General features: G+C 36.6%; 1 protein-coding gene across 1 annotated transcript in view; it reads left to right on the top strand.

Moving 5' to 3' along the window:
- IQCH (IQ motif containing H) overlaps positions 1-19,133 on the top strand; it is a 72,543-nt gene that overhangs the window by 901 nt on the left and 52,509 nt on the right. The window contains exons 2-7 of the mRNA XM_009321520.1: positions 525-641; positions 1,000-1,097; positions 1,439-1,553; positions 5,766-5,888; positions 16,837-16,948; positions 18,255-18,387. Coding sequence (XP_009319795.1) covers positions 525-641; positions 1,000-1,097; positions 1,439-1,553; positions 5,766-5,888; positions 16,837-16,948; positions 18,255-18,387 — 698 coding nt within the window. The remainder of the gene's footprint in view (positions 1-524; positions 642-999; positions 1,098-1,438; positions 1,554-5,765; positions 5,889-16,836; positions 16,949-18,254; positions 18,388-19,133) is intronic.

The raw sequence follows: 19,133 nt of genomic DNA, 5'->3' as shown, positions 1-19,133 counted from the left end.
TCGGGCCCTGCGTGAGGAGGGAGCGGCTGCGGTGTCGCCGGTGAATTTTAGATGAGGGCTTGGGCTTTGTGAATGTTGTGGTTCTTAGCATAATGACACCTTGAATTTTTTAGTTAACGCAGTGTAAATATACGTTTCTGACATGATCTCCTCACAGGCTGCCTCTACTTCTCAGTCCCTCGTTAACACGTTTGAGATTCCTGCATAGTTAAGCTATCTATGCCAATAGAGATGTTTGAAACGTGTAAGGAAACATCGTTCCTTGGCAAAGGACCTCAGTCCTGAAGTTTATTGCCTTTGTTTTGTGAGATTTGTTTTAAAATTAACTTTTTCCAGGTTTTCTACAATCGATGGCTTTAAAGTCATTGGCTTTGTATTCTCTTATTTATAAAAGTACAGAAGTATGGGAAGTTGCACGTATTTCTTTCCTGTGTTTAGGAAGCATTTAATTTGGATTAAATCCTGCTATGTAATCCCATGGGTTTTGGTTATGGGTATGATTTTTGTCATAATTTGCTTTTTAGGTTCAAGACGACCTTCATAAGTTTAAAGTGAAAAATATCAACTTGAAAGGAAATGTAAAAGCTGTAGATATTAGCGACCTCAAAACAGCAACTGAAAGAACTCAACTTGGGCTGAGAGTAAGTAAAACGGAGCAGATCCAGAAGACGATTCAGTTTTTGAGATCTCTCAGTAATTCACTTAGAGTACATGGGGCCACGTATTTATCATCCTGCAAGATCCCTTTCTGATTAGCAAATGATGGGATTCATCAGACATTACAGTTCAGAATGATGGCTTCCTCTTTTGGGTCACCAGAATTAACTGATCTTGTGCCTCATACCATTGGCCAAAATCGGATTTAGTCCAACAGAAGCACAAAGCCTATCAACTTTTCAGTCAAGTGAAGATCTGGATTGCTAAATTCGTTGAGTTAAATAAATTTAATATCCCTCATACCTTTGTAATAGTTCAAACATTATTTTTTCCTTCTAACAGAAACATGCTGAAAATTATTTACATGATATAAACAGACAAGCATTAACTATTTCTTCTACTGATAATAAAGAAGTACATTCAAAAGAGCCCCCTAAATGGTAAGTGAAACAGCTGTTTTATTGCAGAGACAAATGCAAGCAGCAAGATAGAAAAACTATGGTATCAGAAACTTGTAAAGCAAATGTGAGTATTGGCCCTGGCGAGGTTATTTTGGTCATTTGCATTTTGGTTTTATTTTGAGTTAAAAAACAATACAAAAATAAATGCAGTTCTGAGTAGCTACAGCAACCTTCTGCTAACTCCTGTGAATTTTTTGCTAAATGCAAATTTAAATAAAAATATAGTCTTTCAGATTCAACCACATGGAAGCAGTATGGGTTTAATAGGTAAAATCAAAGTAATTTTTAAAATCCTCACTGTTTGTTTCTTTCTAAATCAGGGGCCTTCATTTTGGTGCTTCTCAGAAACAGCTTATTTTACCACGAGTACCTGTTGAGCCCGTGACTGTCCAGGCATACAGCAAATCAGCACTACGTGTTTCTCAAAGTTCACAGGTCTGGAATAACATACTACTTATTCTGCCAGAGGCCTCATGAAATGAAGCTGGTGTCTTGTAGGTTACCAGTTGATCCCATAATGTTATGTTCTGACTCCACATGGATTCAGTTTTTGATAATATACCATCTATGACTGAAAGTGTTAAATTGTCAGTAGAATGAGCAGGCTGAGAGATAGGAGCCTTCTCCCAGCTTCACAGTCCAGATAAAGTTAGGAAGGACTTCAGCAGTATCATGGATGCATCCACAAGCCTTCCATTCTTTGGTGTGTTATAAATTTGCTGTTTTTATAAATTAAATCCTTGTAAAATCATTTAAAGCCTTCTTAAAATGTTTGTATCTGAAGTATTTTTGCTTTTTTATTCTAAGCTGTGAATTTTGACTGGTGAGTTCAAGGTGGTTTCCTCAAACATATTTTAAAAACAAATGAAGGTAATTAGTTGAATTGAAAAATACCCATTGTCACAATTTTGGGTTATTACTGTTTAAATTCAAGGGAGCTCTGAGTGAGAGAGAACCTTAAGAAGAGGCTCTCTGTAGTTCTAAGACTTACCAGAAGCTAAGGATTGAAGCTACTTGAAATGGTATAACTAGAATGAGCAGCCTAAGACTTATATTGCTGATTATCTTTGTAAAAGAAATCCCAATATAAAGTAGTATTAAAACATTGCTTGCTCTTGAAATGATGGATTAGGTGCAATGAGATCTCTGATTTTTTTCCAGACAGTATTCCAACCTTGTCCTATATGAATACACTTATATTGTGAGGGGAAAAAAAATTATCAGAGTTCAGCTACTCTGTAAACTCTATTATCTGTGGTGTTTCAACTCTTCATGTGCACCAATGAGCTTAATTTACAGTGGAACACATGCTCTGTCCTGCCTTGACTTTGTCTTTTCATTTCTGATATCTATGGCATCTGCTTAGAAATGCATATCCAGTGACACACAAGCTAGCCCTTATTTCCTATTATAAAGAAAATGGCAAACAGTGCTGTTTTGCTGGCTGTTCTACATGGCCAGCATGCCAACATAGGAAGCTTTTATTATTAAATAGTTGTGAAATCCAGCTGGGAAATTATCACCTACAATTCCTTACTTCCTGTCTTTTCCTTACTTGTAGCTATAAACAGTTTGGGCTTTTTAAGCATAATTTGGTGTTTTTCAAAATTCCTTTCCACTCAAAAGAAATATTAGTGAACTGAATAGTTTTCCGTTAGCAGACAGTATTTCTACCTACATAAGCTTGAAGAAATCAACGTTTCAACTTGTAGTGGTTCTGAGAGAAGTTAATAATTCACACAGTAGTATTTTTGTGCTTTGCAGTCCATAGTATGCCGTGCAAGAGTAGAAATGGAGCATAAGTTGTGTTTGTAGTAGTTAGGATGAAACAAGGTTGGAGTCAATAAGCACAGATGCTATTTTCACATGCACATTGCTAGAATACTTGTCATATGGGAAATAGCTTGCCCACAGGTGTCAGAATAGGCTTAAAATTATTGTTTACTCACACATACAGTATTTCTGAGTCATAGCAGCAGCCGGATAAGACTCTGCAAATCTAGCTCATAGGGGGGAATTGTGAAGTACTGTCTCCCCCCTTCCTGCCTCTCCCCCTCCCCGCCCCCCCACTATGTGTTGTAACTGGATTTCTTCTAATAAAGCTTGAGAACCATAAAGAGGTGTCTTCCTCATATAGTAGTTGTAAAGCCTCTGTATAGCAATGGCTGAAAAAACATTGCTATCCATAACTGGTAGGTGTATAAGTTCAATTTTTTTTAAAAAACATGCTTAATTGAAAACACCTGAACTGATGCTTGTGCAGCTTTGGTTTTAGGGTTTTTTGTTTTCTAAAAGTTGATACTTTCTGTGACATTCTAAACACACAGTAGGAGTTAACATTCTCTCATCATTAAGAGTTAAAGATATAAATGAAAAGATGTTTCTAGGGGGCTCTAGAATATGCAAATAACAAATAGCTAGATATGAAAAGTGGTTTAGTTACCAATAATACAGATTGTTTCAAAGATTAATATAATGTAGTCCGTTTGTAAAGGAATAGGACACTATTGGAAACCATGCACCACATGCATCTGCAAAACAGAACTACCTAGTGAATCAGATTTGTTGGCTTACTACATGATAAAAACGCACTCCACTCTGAAATGACTTTTGTGTTGAAGTAGAACAAGATTTGAACCATTTAACTGTACTGAACATGTCAACCTGTTCTGTTTACTCCAGTATATTCTGTGTTAATAATTAAGCACGATAATTCTCATTCTCATTGAGCATTATATTAGTAATAATGCACTATTTGCCCTGCAATTCTCATCTTTTTCTTGTTCTACCTCAAGATGGTTCAAGATAGCTTAAATTTTAGACTTCGGATAATAGATGGATGAATAATGTAGATGGAAGAGACCCATGATACCATCTGCTCCAGCTTCTGCAAATGTAGAACTGTCACTTGCCATACATCTAAGCTGACAAAGTAACTTTTATCAGTTTTTCTTATTAAGCATTTCAATTCTTGTTATCCTGTGTGGAATCTGCCACCCCAGCATTGATCATTCCACTGTCAGTCTGAGTGGGGAGTCTGCATTGTGAATCATCTCCTATTTTAATTGGGAAGGTACTCAATTTTCCCCCAATTCTTGTTTAATAGCACAAGCAGTTTCCTTTCTGTACAGCGGTGTGTTATAGTAATAAAATAAATACCACAAAATCACTGACAAGGTGAAAATTGAACTTTCTGTCTCTGTGCAGCCATGTGGGTAAAAGAGTAATTGGCTTGGATAATAACTTTTGTTCTTACAAACCCAAATCTAAATGAGCATCTCATTGATACATCTGCTTGTAATTATTATCAAAAGAAGAGAATATATTGTGCAGATAAATAAATTAAACCATTTTTAGTGCTTTCACAAAGCAATACAATTGTTTAATAATTCAAATATACCTCTAATGATTCTTACACTTTTTATAGCATATTTTGTTTTTAAAAAAACAGAAGTCTCATAAATTCCTTTTTTATGTTTATGTAATAGAAGTATCAGCAGAGAGTTCTTGTGTATAAATATGTTTAGCTGGATCTTACTATGTAAGGGAGCTTTTTGTATTCCCGTATCCACGTAATGGGAATTAAGCACATACACTGCCAGGCCCCCAGCTCCTCTGAATTACCTTAGGTCTGTTGACTTTTCTGGTGATACATTAGTTTCTGCCATTTGAGGTTTCTTCCTTATTTGGCACTGGTTGGTAAATAAACCCTGTTGGATGTAGAGTATAGTTAGCAATGTTATTGCAAGAAAAGTATTGGGAGATACTACTACACTTCATACAGATCCAGTTGTAAACTAAAGCCCATGCTTTAGTTTACCAAAGTCAAAGATGAACCAAAATGTCTTCCACTTAAGAAACTTCTACTCTAGTAAAAATATATGGCATCACTTCTGGCTTTTATAGAAAAAGTATGTGCTTTAGATGCTTCTTATAACAAGAAGTAACTTTAGAAGTCTTTTTCTGTCCATCAAGATTTAAATAATAATTTTTATTAGCAAAATAGTTGAATCCATTCCATGCAGGTAACACAGTACATGTTTTAATTCTTATCACTATAAGGATTTTTTATTTCCTCATTTACTTATAAGCAAGTGCTCTGTCTGCATTGAGTCAATGGGCTGTAGAAGCTGTTCCAGTCCATTAGGTCAATAATTCATGAATTAAAGTCTCTGGCAAACATGGCCAAGGTAGATTGGACGCTTATTGTCATCTGTGGGAATGACACAGATGGGCACATACAACACCCTCCCAATAGATAGGGTGTGTATAAAAAGTTTGTTATAACACAGGTAAATGGTATTCACAAATTACCTATGTTAATTAAGTGGGTCGAACCTGATTGTCCCTTCTGCTCAAAGTTTAACTCAAAGGTGCACAAATTTGGAAATTTCAGAGCTTGTAATGAAATTGACTGACTGAATTTTGGCAAAAGCATATATGTGGATAGTAGTTGTATGCCTTGCTAAGTCATCCATTTAATCAAAAGGCACTTTTTCATGGTTTGACCAGTCCTGTTTGGACACTCAAATAACATTAATTTGTATCATCATTTTGCAAATTCATGAACATGTTAGCCAATTCCTGCTTATAAACACTTCTGTCCTAGTGCAGTTATTTTAAGACTATGCATATTATATATTGCAGCAGCAGCTGGAAATGGATATGAAAATTATGCTTGACCCAGAGAACATCAGTAATACAGCTGTTTTAAAACAACAGAACTATGAGACTAGGCTGCCACTTATAACTAAGAAAAAATCTGCTCCTGTAAGTAACTTATCTTATGGGCTTACTATATGCATTACTTTTCTCTATTAAAGTTAATACATATCAGACCTAAACAAAAAAAAATACTTTAAGTACCTCTGAATTTCCTACTTTTTGACATTGATATGTAATGATCAAAACATTTTGAGTGACAATACTGGGGAAAACAAACATGTAGCATAACAGGTTTAGGTAGCAAGACCCCAGTCCAGCAAAAGTATAAGTATACATGGGAACATGCATGGTTAAGTAATCTCAGTAAAATCAGGATGTGAAGATAAGCAAACTGGAGCTTGTGGAGTTTAGGATGTGACCCGCAGATCAAGGAAGAAGTAAAAGGGGTTTTGCTGACAAGAATGGGCTTTCAGTTGTTCATTCTATGGCCGTTTTTTAAAAAGACAAGAATACATTCTGTTTTCAAATAACAGGATTGTTAGGAATGAGTGAGAAATGCTTGTACTTTGTTTTGATTCTCTTTTTAATTGACTTTTTAAAAAAAGCAATCCTGCCACATGATTGCTGATACTGACCAGAAATCAGTGTCACTGAATCAAAAAAATAGGAGTTATACTGAAAGAGAATGAGAATCCTAGAGTGACTACATGAATTTAGGTGTCGTTTACATCTTATTTTTCTGACATGGGTTGGGAGGGAATGTAGATTTTTACTTCTTAGCTCCATGCAGGGAGCACTTACTTTGGAATGTGAGGGACAGATTCAGCTCCTTCCTTTCCATATGGAGATATTTCCATGTCTTGTAGATCCCAAGTGTCCTCACTGTCAAGCTACAAGGTATTCTGAAGCACAGCCTTTCTTTTATCTTTAGTCAAGCTGTTTCCCTTAGTACAAAAAAATTACCTACTAAAGCTGAGACTGAGCACTTCCACATGCTCTCCTAAGAGTACCCTGACTAATATCCATCAAATCATCCTTCTCTATTCTTTCTTGTCTGAGAATGTTCAAGTTGTGTAAGATAAATTTTGATTCTTCCAAATTTGTGTTCTGCAACCACTGCTCCTCTTAAATAAACAAATGAACATGATATTTTCTGCGAAGTATGCTTTTAAAAAAAATTAATAGGCACAGGCATCCCTCCAAAGATCAATTATGTTTACAAATTTAGCACAGCACTGTGGTCCACATGAAAGAATACGCTCAATGGTCTCGCACACGGATGCTCTTCTACAATTTAATTTATGTAATAAAGCATTATGCAGCGAGCCCAGTGCTATAAGAGAAATTCTAGGGTATTTGGTTTTAAACAACATAAACAGAATCTGTGAATGGCACAGTTGTAAGCTGCCACTTATAAAAAATTATTTTTGAAAGCTGTTGCCCAGACTAAGAGGTGATTTGTCTAACCCTGTGATATAGAGTTAATTAGAAAAAAGCATCATGGCTAATAGCTTTTTAGAGCCACTCTAAAACACTCACAGAGAGGAATATTATACTACTGCAGAGAGCCATGTGTTTTACCACTCTCACAGAAACATATACTGATCAGAGAAAACTTTAATTTTGTTATTTAAATTACAAACATCTAGTGAAAATTAGTCAAGCTCTCTGATACATATTTACAGTTGCTGAGGAACTGTTTATGACAGGGAGATGGGCTGAAAAAAAGAGTAGGTATTTCCTATCTCTAATTTATCCTACAGCATTTACTGAAGTAAATACTTTTTAGAAGTTTTTGAATCCCATGACACAATCTGTGTTTTGAAATGTTCTAGCTTCACTGGGGGTAAAAGTTTGCAGTTAGATTTACAAAGTCCACTACTGAGATTGTGAATTAAGGCATTTTTGTTAAATGTGATCTATGCTAGCACTTAGAGGAATAATAGTTATAGATCACCAATAGTAACTAAAATAAATTTATGTGTAGTTGTAGGTCTGAAATTATATGGTCTTTAATTTTGGAAAAAAAAAAAATCAATTGAAGTAGCCTTAAGAATTAAGTTAGGTGCTACTTACCCTGTTTTTACTAGTCAGCCATTAGAGGGCAATATTTGTACACACACATGCGGGCACACATGCATGCATATACCCGTGTACATGCCCTACATATGTACATAAGTTTAAAGATTATCTCCAAAAAAAACCAGTGGCAGAAGGACTCTTGTTGAAGTAAATTAAAACCTAATTGCTTGGTTAACTGCATTCAGTTTTTTTCCGAGAGTTGTCAGCATCTGAGTTTTCAAGGAGACCTGAGCATTTAAAAATATGATGAGATTAAAAACACACTGGTTTTGAGGTGACTAGATAGGTCAAGCACAAATCTACACGGACTTTTTATTATCCTGCCATTTGAGTAGTTTGAAAAATTATTAGTAAGGATCTCATTGTTTCATGAAAACTGTCGTCTTTTCTTGCTCTTTCGGTATTATAAAGTTGCTGACGCTGGATTTTATGACAGAGACTAAGAACAATTAATTATTGCCCTTTTGTACTTTCTTGGGTCTGATAAGCACTAATGTTTCATCCTCTTTAAAGTTCTGTAGTTATTTTAAAATGAGGACTGTAATTCTGCTTGAAACACCATGGGCAGACTGGGCATCACTTTATTTTGTAGCCTATATCTGGGTAACAAATGAAAAATGATGAGTAGATAATTATTAAATATGTATACTTCCCATGGAGTATCTAGCAAAGCAAATAGTAATCTGAATTGCAGCAAAAATAATTCTGATGAACTGCTGCAATGTAGAAAAGATTCACAAGTGCACCTTTCATTTTCATAGGACTGCTGTTCTTTTATAGAATTATACTGGCACTTTTTGGTCCTTGTTTTCTTATAAATGTATGTTATGCTGTAAACTTAGGAACCCTTTAATTTATTCATGAGGTAGAATTTAATATGGTGATGATTTCTAGCCTTTATGAGTTGCATCTTATATAGTGTGGCTCTAATGGTGATGATGGTGATTCTGTGTTGTGGTGGTTTTTTTTTAAGCTAACTTATTTGAGCACAGCCATTCTAATCATATCCTCAGTTATTCATTCTTTATTCAGTATTTGCATCATGCTAATCACTAATGCTTATCACTGAAGGTCTATTCATTTCCAAAATTATAAAGTAAGGCAAAGCAGGGAAATTCTTTTCATTTCAAGTGACTAGAACAAGTTGTAGAAGAAAAACAGGTCTTCTGGTCCTCAGAACCTGATTGTGTTTTAAATTTATGTATATGGGTATAATTACAGTCAAAGCATAATTTGGCAGTGGTAGCAGAATGAGACTTAAAACAAATTGATGTTACACTACAGTAATTCAAAATAAGCTTGTTGCATTTGTATTATGGTATGTAATCATGAATGTATTAATAAAATCTTCTTGTCACTAAAAATAAAAAGGAAATAATTGGTGAGATAGAGTTAACTTAACAGATGACTATAGTCAGCATCCTTTCAACCTAGAAATGGGAATGTGAAGGTCACCCCCATCTCAGATGACAAATGTAGAACGTTTTGTTGGTAAACAAATTAATCTTTTGAAAGGTCACCATTTGTTTTAAGTTTTTATCCAGTTCTTGTCATCTGGAATTGGAGATTGACTGTCATTTTGCTAGGTAGGGGTGCAGCCGAAACTGCTGAAGCTGTTTCTGTACATATCAGCATTCCTTGACAAAACTCAGTGCCTGATTGTGATGCTATGGGCTGCTGGTTTACAGCTGTCTCCGGACAAGAATGGAGGCCCACCCCTGAATTCCAATAAGTTGGTCCTGCATATTCTGCCTCGTGTAAGCTGGCCCTTCGCCCACAAGTAAAATGTATTGTAGTTCAAGCCAGCAATTATCTTTCCTACTTCCTTCTGTGCTGCTTCTGTTGCCTTTTTCAAAAAGCAGATGTGGGATTCACCAAAGTTCTCCACCTAGTCTCTCTTGCACCTGTTACGGCAGAATTTTGATAGAGGTAAATATCTGGGAGAGGTAGCAGTAGGCAATCAAAGGAGCAAAGCTTGATTTTTCCAAGTACATGGAAAATTGACAGTTCAGAGCCATCTCTGGTTACTTTAAGAGCTTAAAGTAGGTAAGAATAACATAAGACCTGTTGTTAAAGATGCCTAGTTGCTCCAAATTGAAGGTTTAATGTTGGCCTTTCCATTTAAATTGGACTTTATTTTTTGTAGATAAACAAAATCTGAGGGAAATAATATGTATGAATATCTTAGTATTACATCTGAGGGAAACTGTATTAATAATTAGGTCCATAAAATGCTGGACTATGTAAATCGGAATGAGAAGGACAAATTTTAATTTTGCATATAATTTTCCTACTCAGAAATTTTCTTGAATAAAAAGACAACCAGTCATAAAAATTGTTCATATTTTAAATCTCTTACAGAGACTGTTACAAATTTGACTCATCTGACTTTAGAATAGTTCCACTGACACTGGTGAGAATTTGTCCTTTACTTAGCATTCAGCATTTCTGCATTGAATTCTACGTGCTGGTTCTTAGACTCGGAGGACCAAAATTAGGTTATTTGGAACAGGAGTTAAACACTTTCTTTATTTACTATTTATTACTAAGATTATTTGGCTTGATTGTCAGAACAAGATCCTTTTTCCCAGTAGAAACTGATAGACGATGGAAGTGTGAGTGAAACTATTCTTTGATACTGCTTCCTTGCTTTGCTGCTTAGCGTGTAAATCAACACAGAAAAAATACATCAGTTTAGACAGTAAGGCCATAAAACTATAAAATGTAATGAAATCCTACAGTAATTCTTATCTAGACAAAACCAAAGCTGACCTGATCTAATGTGGGTAGTAGACTTGAGATTGGACTTGATATCCTACAGAGAGCCCTTCTAACCAACATGTCTATTATTTCTATGATTCTGTGATTGAGAGCAAAGAGTGAAAATTACTTAGCACCTCTGCCTTTACTCCGTTTGAGTTTTTTACAGTCTGAACTGATTTTCTCTCACTGCTCAAAACTTACCTCCTCCTCCTGCATGAACAGCAGGCTCTGTTGATTTGTAACCACTTATGGGACAGACCCATTGAAGACTCTCAGTATCCTTCCATACTGACATAGAAATTCTTTCTGAATTAGTTATCAAAGCAGCTTTGCATCTCTCTTAAAGTAAGTTTGTCTAAACCATACTTTCTTAGCTTGCTTATTTGATACCATGATCAGGTAGCTTCAAAAGCCTTGCTATAGTCAAGAAGTAGTACCTTTTTTCCCCTATTGACAACACTTGCTAACCTGTTGTAGAAAAAAATTAGATTGGTTTGACAAATTTGATCTTGACAGGTTCAAGTCGCTCATTTATTTGTTACTTTCCAGATGTTTATAATTAGCTTGTTTGGTTATTTGTTTAAGAATTTTTCCAAGAATTGTAGTTAAACCAATAGGGCTAGAATTTCTCAAGACATCCTTTGCCCCTTTCTAAAGATAGGCACTACGCTTTTTTCCAGTATTCTAGTATATTTACCATTCACAAGAGTCCCAGCAGCAGTTCTGAGATTGCTTTAGACTGTTCTTTAAGTGTCCTAGAGTGTATTTTATCAGGACCAGCCGATTTGAAAACCTCTGAGCACTATCTGATCTGTTTTGCCCTTAAGGTAGCCTGAGACCTCTTCCCTTTTGCACTACAATTAAGTGAGTTGATTCTACTCATAACTAGCTGCTTTTTGAATGATAATTACGAATGTACTTAGTGATGTAATTTTTTTATTACCTAGAAGTTTCTTCCTACTTGCATCTCATTTTGTCTTACCTGTTTAAGCAAACAAGAAGCAGCCATCAGTATGCCCATTTTCTGTTTTCTGTATGCTTTTGTCTTCTTTTGTGATCAATGAAGAACATATGATTTATCAACTTTGGTAACTTGCTATCCTTCCTATCGTGCTTCATCTCTGGAATAGTTTGAGCTTGTCTCTGTAGTACATTTTATCTGTGGAACAGACCATTCAACGGAGTTCCAGTTTTGCTTAGACTTGCCTTCTACAAGCTCTTACCTGCCAGTGTCCTGAGCATGTTGACAACTGACCTTGGTTCCACTGATTTTATTTTGCTATGCTTCCGCCTTCCCTTTATAGGGATTATGAACTGTGTACATCAAATCTTGGTAGGAACTTCTTAATAAAAAATATGAAGGTAGATGGCAATTTGGAGGAGATAATGAAATGACAGATTACTCCGTTATATACCTTTTCTACCATTACTATCAAGCTCTCTGGTTTTCTGATATTTACTTACCAAATCTCATCTATCTAATCTTCCTGGTTGATAAACTGTAGTTTTGATATATGATCGTACTCATCTTTTCTCTGTATTTAATACTAGTCTCTATTCTTTTACTGGGGGAAAAACATATTTATAAACATATTTTAAAAAAGAAGTTGTTCTAGTTAAATATTGCTGTCTAGGTAAAAAGAAAACAAATAGAGAACTAATCGGAAAATCCCTGTGGTGTTACAACAAGTGCCCTATTTAAAATGAAGCAAAAAGAAAAAAAATCAAGTGGGAGAGGTTTATCCACAGGAGAAAAACACTTTAGAAAGGGTAATAGAATTGTTTTTCTCATGTCCCAGATTAATTACACTCAGAAGCACTTGAAATGAAAAAATAGTTTTTCAGCACACTCCAAGCGTATTATCAGGCAAGTAAGCCTTAGTCTGCACTGCAAATTAAGTGCTCCCTTCCAGCCCTATAAAACTGTGCTTTAAAAGTAGCCATGATGAAGCAGGCTGTGTGCTGACTTCAGTGAAGTATACTTGCTGAATCATAATCTTAATAACAAACTTCACTAGAAGACATTATTCATGCAGGAAAATGTTTGAGGTTCCAATCACCTCGTAGTGGTAATGATTGCTCGGGTTCTGCCAGAGAGGAAGCAGGTGAGGTGCATACAGGTTAGTGTCATATAGGGTGAGATCCCTTGCTTCCATGCTGGTTTGGGTCTATCTACACTACAAACATTAAAGTGCTAGTTAGGAGCTGCCAGTTCTGGAATATGTGGTATTAAATTCACTAGGTTTTGTGTTTATGCCATAACAGCTGTAGGTGTGAGTTAAGGTTTTATGTTGTGCTGACATAAGCAGATGGAAGTCTGTTGAAAACCTTTTACAAAGATGGAATCTTTGTAAAGATTTATCTTTTTAAGTTAAATCACTGAATAGTGGTAATAAAACTATATAATGATGCTAAAAGTAAACCTTTTCCTTGCAATACTTAATATTATTTTTATTATTCTCAAGGTCTTATTGTTGTAATTGAGTTGGCTTAATTTTGGTGAAAATAACTGAAGGATGAAAGCATTTTGTCAAATTTTGCTTTGATATCTCACTGAAGTCTTCAAGAGGGCAGCAAATGCAGCAAATAGGATGCTGAAAGAACATAGAAGAAGGGTGTACAGATGGGGTGGAATTGTCGTAGGTAACTGTTTTGGGTCAGCTCCATAGTTCCACTAAGTTGTCTGTACTATGTAATGAAGTGAATCATAGTGGCACTGTGTAGCGTAAATGAGAGCTTAAATTACATTACAGTTGCATCTGTCCTTGTTTCAACGTGACACCTGCCATGGACTTTATGGAAATTAAAGGATACAGCAAAGAAGAATTAAATATCTATTTCCAGTTAAAAAAAAAAAAGAAAGCACCTCTAAGCTGCACCTGAATTGCTTTTCTTTGTAGCTTATTACATCTCTGTGAACACAAATGAAATACATAAGTTTCTTAGTGCTGTTTATCATGACAAAACTCCTGGGATTTAAACTAGGATAAAACTGACCAATAGTGAAATCAGTGCTGCTTTACTGGTACAATAGCAATAGCCTGAAAAAGGAGTCACTGTTTAATTTAACTTCTTTCTTTTTATACATTTTTGTTGTGTCCTCAACAAACTGCTGGGGCTGAGAGTGAGTAGAAAAGTGTGGTTTATTATTCCCTTTTCTCGGTATCAAGCCACTTACATGCCAGCTGGTATAAAGTTAATCTTTGTTATATGCTTATTGCTATTTTCTTGGAACACAAGGACATGAAGATTCATACATCTAGATCCCTTAAAGCATAATGCTTCATAATGGCCACAACTGAGTGCCTGAAAGATTTATCTGAAAGATTCTCTATTATGATAAAGCATATATATTTTCTATCTCCCTAATGTCTCTTGTGGACAGTGTTATTATACAAATTGGGAGGAAAAATTATAATAGTTTATTTTGATCTATCTCATTTCCCTATTAGGTTTGTAAGCAGTTCTTTAAAATTGCCTATCCCTTTCTATAGAGTTGATGGTTGATTTTATTCACTAATTATGACACATAGTGCTCAAAGTTCCCAGTCATGGCCTGGATCCTATTCTACTGAAAGCTGTACACAAGCATGATAATCAGTCATTAAAACCTAGTATTTTAAACCAGGAAGTCCCAATGTGCTTTATAAAAGAGGTAGATACCATTATTCCCATTTTGCAGCTCTATCAATATTTCCTAGCTTTCTGATTTTATGTATTTAATATTATTTTAAGGTAGTTTATAATTCATAATGAAATATTTTTTTAAAAAGCAAATTAAAAAAAATTCCAGTACATGGCATTAGGTTGTCTTCCATATAGCTCATGAGTAAGGTTCAAACATTTCTATGCAATGTAAGAATTTCTAACCATTAGACTAATGGAGTAACTGCTAACAGATTGTCACCCACAAAAGCATGGGACATTTTTTTTATTTGGCTTCACAGCTATTTGCTGACTAAAGATGAGACTCTGGGATCTTGAGGTCCACTACAAATTGTGAGGGAGATGTGCCCTGTTGCACACAACGCTGTTTGCTTCCTTCTCCCAGTCTGTCCCTGTTTCCCTTTTTCCCATTTTTATCTTGCCCCAGTCTTTCTGTTCCTTGTGATTGTCTCCTGAGACTGCTTCCAGAACATATCCTAGTCTTATCTGCCTGAGTCTCTGCCAGGCTCTTTGTCCAGCCTGTCCCAATGTTCTTTCCTAACCCTGCTGCCCCCAGGTCTTTTTCCTTGTCCAGTCTGCCTGCTGGCTTTCCTGTTTGCTCAAAGACCTGCTATGCCCCTCTGCCCTGGTTTCAGCAGGGATAGAGTTAATTGATGTTTTTAGTTATTGCTAGGTAGTGTTTATACTAGTCAAGGACTTTCCAACTTCCCATGCTCTACCAACTGAGAAGGATGGAGGTGCACAAGAAGCTGGGAGGGGGCACAGCCAGGACAGCTGACCCAAACTGGCCAATGGGATATCCCATACCATGTGACATTCCATACCATGTGACATCATGCTCAGTATAAAAGCTGGGGGAAGAAGAAGGAAGGAGGAGATGTTTGGAGTGGTGCTGTTTGTCTTCCCAAGTAACCGCTACGCGTGAGGGAGCCTTGCTTTCCTGGAGATGGCTGAACACCTGCCTGCCCATGGGAAGTAGTGAATTAATTCCTTTGTTTTGCTTTGCTTGCGTGCGTGACTGTTGCTTTACCTATTAAACTGTTTTTATCTCAACCCACGAGTTTTCTCACTTTTACCCTTCTGATTCTCTCCTCCATCCCACTGCGGGGGGGGGGTGTGAGCGAGCGGCTGCGTGGTGCTCAGTTGCCAACTGGGGTTAAACCATGACACCCTCCAACTACCTTCCTTCTTCTTGAGATTGATAATGTATTCACACCTGTGTGTTGGCGCTTATTTACCCTATTCATTCAAATTTAGTCGCTTCCTCCTTGCGTTGCCTCAATCCAGCATGAAAGTTACTGGAGATCCTGTGAAGTTACGGAGTTGCAATTGCAGAGGAAGTTCTGAGCATCATATATTAGAGCATACCCGATCCCTAGGTAGTTTAGCCGCTAAAACTAAGAAACCTTTATGTAGATTTCCAAAAGTCTGTTGACAGAGTAAGGTTTGATAGACTAGTATTAAATTTTCCTTTTGCTTCATAAAACATTTGAGTTTATTTAAGTTGAATCTTTCATGTGTCTCTAGGTTTATCATTGTCTCATTTTTCTAGCGTTAGCCAGGTGAGGGAAAACAATATAATTTTCTGCTGGTGGTGGTTCACTATCGTCAAGTGAGAGGTTTCAATGATGTTACTTGCCTTGAAGTTGCATGTGCTGTAATGCTTTAAAGCCACTAAATATCTAGCTCTCTGTTTCTTTAGGAATTGAGTACAACCCACATTGCAAATGGAATAGTATGTGCATTCCCAGTCAGAAAGAAACTGAAGATACTTAGCATATTGGAGAGAGAAAAAAATGTTAGATGATAACACAGAGTTTTTGTATTTATAATACTGAAGTATAAGGTGGCAATGTATTCTTTTCCCTGCGCAATGCTCTATATGTGCAATAATAAGCGTAACAGTAAGACGCATGATATCACTATCCCAAAGTGATATGTGTCACTGCTTGAATTCCTGGCACTTAGAACCAGCAGGTTCCATTTTTTCAGGCAAGCATAGGTTAATTGGGGAAGTAAGGGAACTTTAATATCCACACTAGCACAGCCAGTGTGGCACATGTTTCCACATCACATTATCAGGCTGCGTCATTCCCTGCTGTCCTCGAGGAACCCTGAAACTCCAGAAGTCTGTGATACTTTTTCCCTGATTTGTGATATTTCCTTTTCTTTCTGGTACCTTGCCTGTGTATGCGTTTTATATATTAAAAGACTGTTCTGTCAAGAAACACTGTGTTTACACTATACTCATTAAAATTGAGCAAACTTCTTGTGATTCCTTTATTAACTAGTATACTGATTTTTGCATAGCAGAAGTCACAAGACATCAATTGGATTTAATTAACGTTATTTAAAATTACTAAAGTAATGACAGTAGACAATACTGTAGCATGTTCTTAAGTAGTAAAAGCAGTGCTTGTACTGTTACATTATTAAATCTTAATGAAACTATTCATAGCAGAAATTATATTTATTATTTATTATTATGTCTTTGCAAATCCAAGATTTCTCTTTGTTAAAAGAAGATTCTGTCTCTTCCTAGATGTGTAGTCAGAAGATAGGGAAAGGTCATACAGTTAGCAACCTTTGGGGTTTGCCTGCCTCTCACCACATGGGTTCTCCCTTACCCCTGTTAGAAGAAGATAGAACGAAAGGTGAGTCACAGAAGCCTACCTGGATAATATACAGATGATAGCTACATAAGCGGTGTTGTTTGCTTTTTGCAGCAGGTATCTGGTAATCAAATTTTCTGGCACCTCAAAACTTGTAAGAATTGCGATCTCAAATCTTGCAAAGGGTAGCGATCAACTTCAGACTACTTACTCCATGTGGGAGCTAATGTAGGACATAACATATGCTATGTTGAGCATCATCCTCCCCGAGTCGGTTATCTTGTTGTCCTGGTTTCGGCTGGGATAGAGTTAATTTTCTTCCTAGTAGCTGGCATAGTGCTGTGTTTTGGATTTAGTATGAGAATAATGTTGATAACGCACCGATGTTTTAGTTGTTGCTAAGTAGCGTTTACACTGGTCAAGGATTTTTCAGCTTCCCATGCTCTACCAACTGAGAAGGCTGGAGGTGCACAAGAAGCTGGGAGGGGGCACAGCCAGGACAGCTGACCCAAACTGGTCAAAGGGACATTCCATACCATGGGACGTCATGCTCAGTATATAAACTGGGGGAAAACTGGCCCGGGGGGGCCGCTGCTCGGGAACTGGCTGGGCATCGGTCAGCGGGTGGTGAGCAATTGCATTGTGCATCACTTGCTTTGTGTATTATTATTATTATCATCATCATCATTATTATTATTATTATTATTATTTTATTTCAATTATTAAACTGGTCTTATCTCTTTTACGCTCCCGATTCTCCCCCCCATCCCACCGGCGGGGGGAGAGTGAGCAAGCGGCTGCGTGGTGCTTGGTTGATGGCTGAGGTTAAACCATGATACTTGTAATTCACAGAGATCAGTTGCTGCTGGAAAGAAGAATTGTGTGTAATGGAGGGTTCTTGTATGACTACAAAACATGGTCAAAACAAACAGTCATAATGTCTGGTTATTAATCATTCAATCTTAACTAGATCTACACTTGGACTTTTTTCGTAATCAGTCCATATTCGTGATTACATGATTACATTGTGGTTTACAAGTTAGTTCTCATCCATTCTGCGTATTAAATTGCCATTGTACAAGCACATAATTCCGTCTCATAATCAGCACCGTTACAATATGTTTCATGTATTTGTCAGTTTTTATAGACAAAGGTCACCTTCCTTGAAGGTAAAATATTGAAAGATAAGAATCTTTCAATAAAAGAAAACTGCTGCTTTTCTAGTTTTGATTTGGAATTGGAAGAACTTGAGTCTGCCTTTGTTTAATTCTTTCTTTATTGTTACTAATTCTTTTTCTTTCATAGCTGGAATGTATATGGATTGTTCAGTAAAGTCATCTTCTTGTAGGTATTCTGAGCCTAACTGAACTAAGGCTTATCCCTCCAGCAGCAAAGATCACTCTCCAGACACCTCCTGTTGTATCCAAAGCAGCACCTTTCCATGAATTTCACAAGCAGCACAAGAAGTCAGCTGTAGGTGAGTGCAAAGGATTGATAACAGCCATCAAATGCATCTCCAACTTCACTTTCAGGCCCTTGTTTTATCCCACAAGGAAACATCTGTCTAATGAGCACTCACTCAAATTCTTAAGAATACTAAGTGCATAAAGATGTACGTGAGCATCCTGTGTCTTGCAGCTGAATGGGAATCGGATTTCTTAATCCTTGTGGGGATTTGGTCCCTCTTCTTTTTTGAAATCCTGGTAGGTTCCTACCTGCATGTTTCAAATTCTAAGCACCTGAATCTGAAGATCTTACCATTGGTGTTAGTGTAAGTCATAACTTAACATGACTTACAACAGCTGATCAAGCATCTATTTTGCCAGTGTGATTAAATGAATGACTCCTAATAAGTGAATATACTCAGGGCAATGGGATTCTGATCTATCACAAAGTGTACTCAAAACTGTTGTTGCTACAGCTGCTTGTGGTATGTGACATCAGTATGGAAAAGAGCGTAAGCAAAATGAGCGGTGGGCTCAGCAGCAATTCCATAAATTTGAAAAGTTCTCCTAATGAAAAGGGGTGGTTGAAAACTAAAATTATGTATGGAATAACCTGGAGTATAAGTGCTAATATTTAGACATTGTTATCCTGGGTATACTGTTGGCTGGCGTATTACAAACTTTAGAACATTCTAGATTAAAACTGAAAATTGCAACCCACTTGGACATGAGAGCAAACTGGAGCATGCCAGTACCTAATGGTAGGTGGTAGAGTATCAATT

The sequence above is a fragment of the Pygoscelis adeliae genome, unplaced genomic scaffold (assembly GCF_000699105.1).
Source record: "Pygoscelis adeliae isolate BGI_AS28 unplaced genomic scaffold, ASM69910v1 Scaffold13, whole genome shotgun sequence".
Taxonomy (NCBI): domain Eukaryota; kingdom Metazoa; phylum Chordata; class Aves; order Sphenisciformes; family Spheniscidae; genus Pygoscelis; species Pygoscelis adeliae.
Note: the sequence above shows the minus strand (reverse complement) of the source record. Positions and strands in the feature narration are given on the sequence as shown.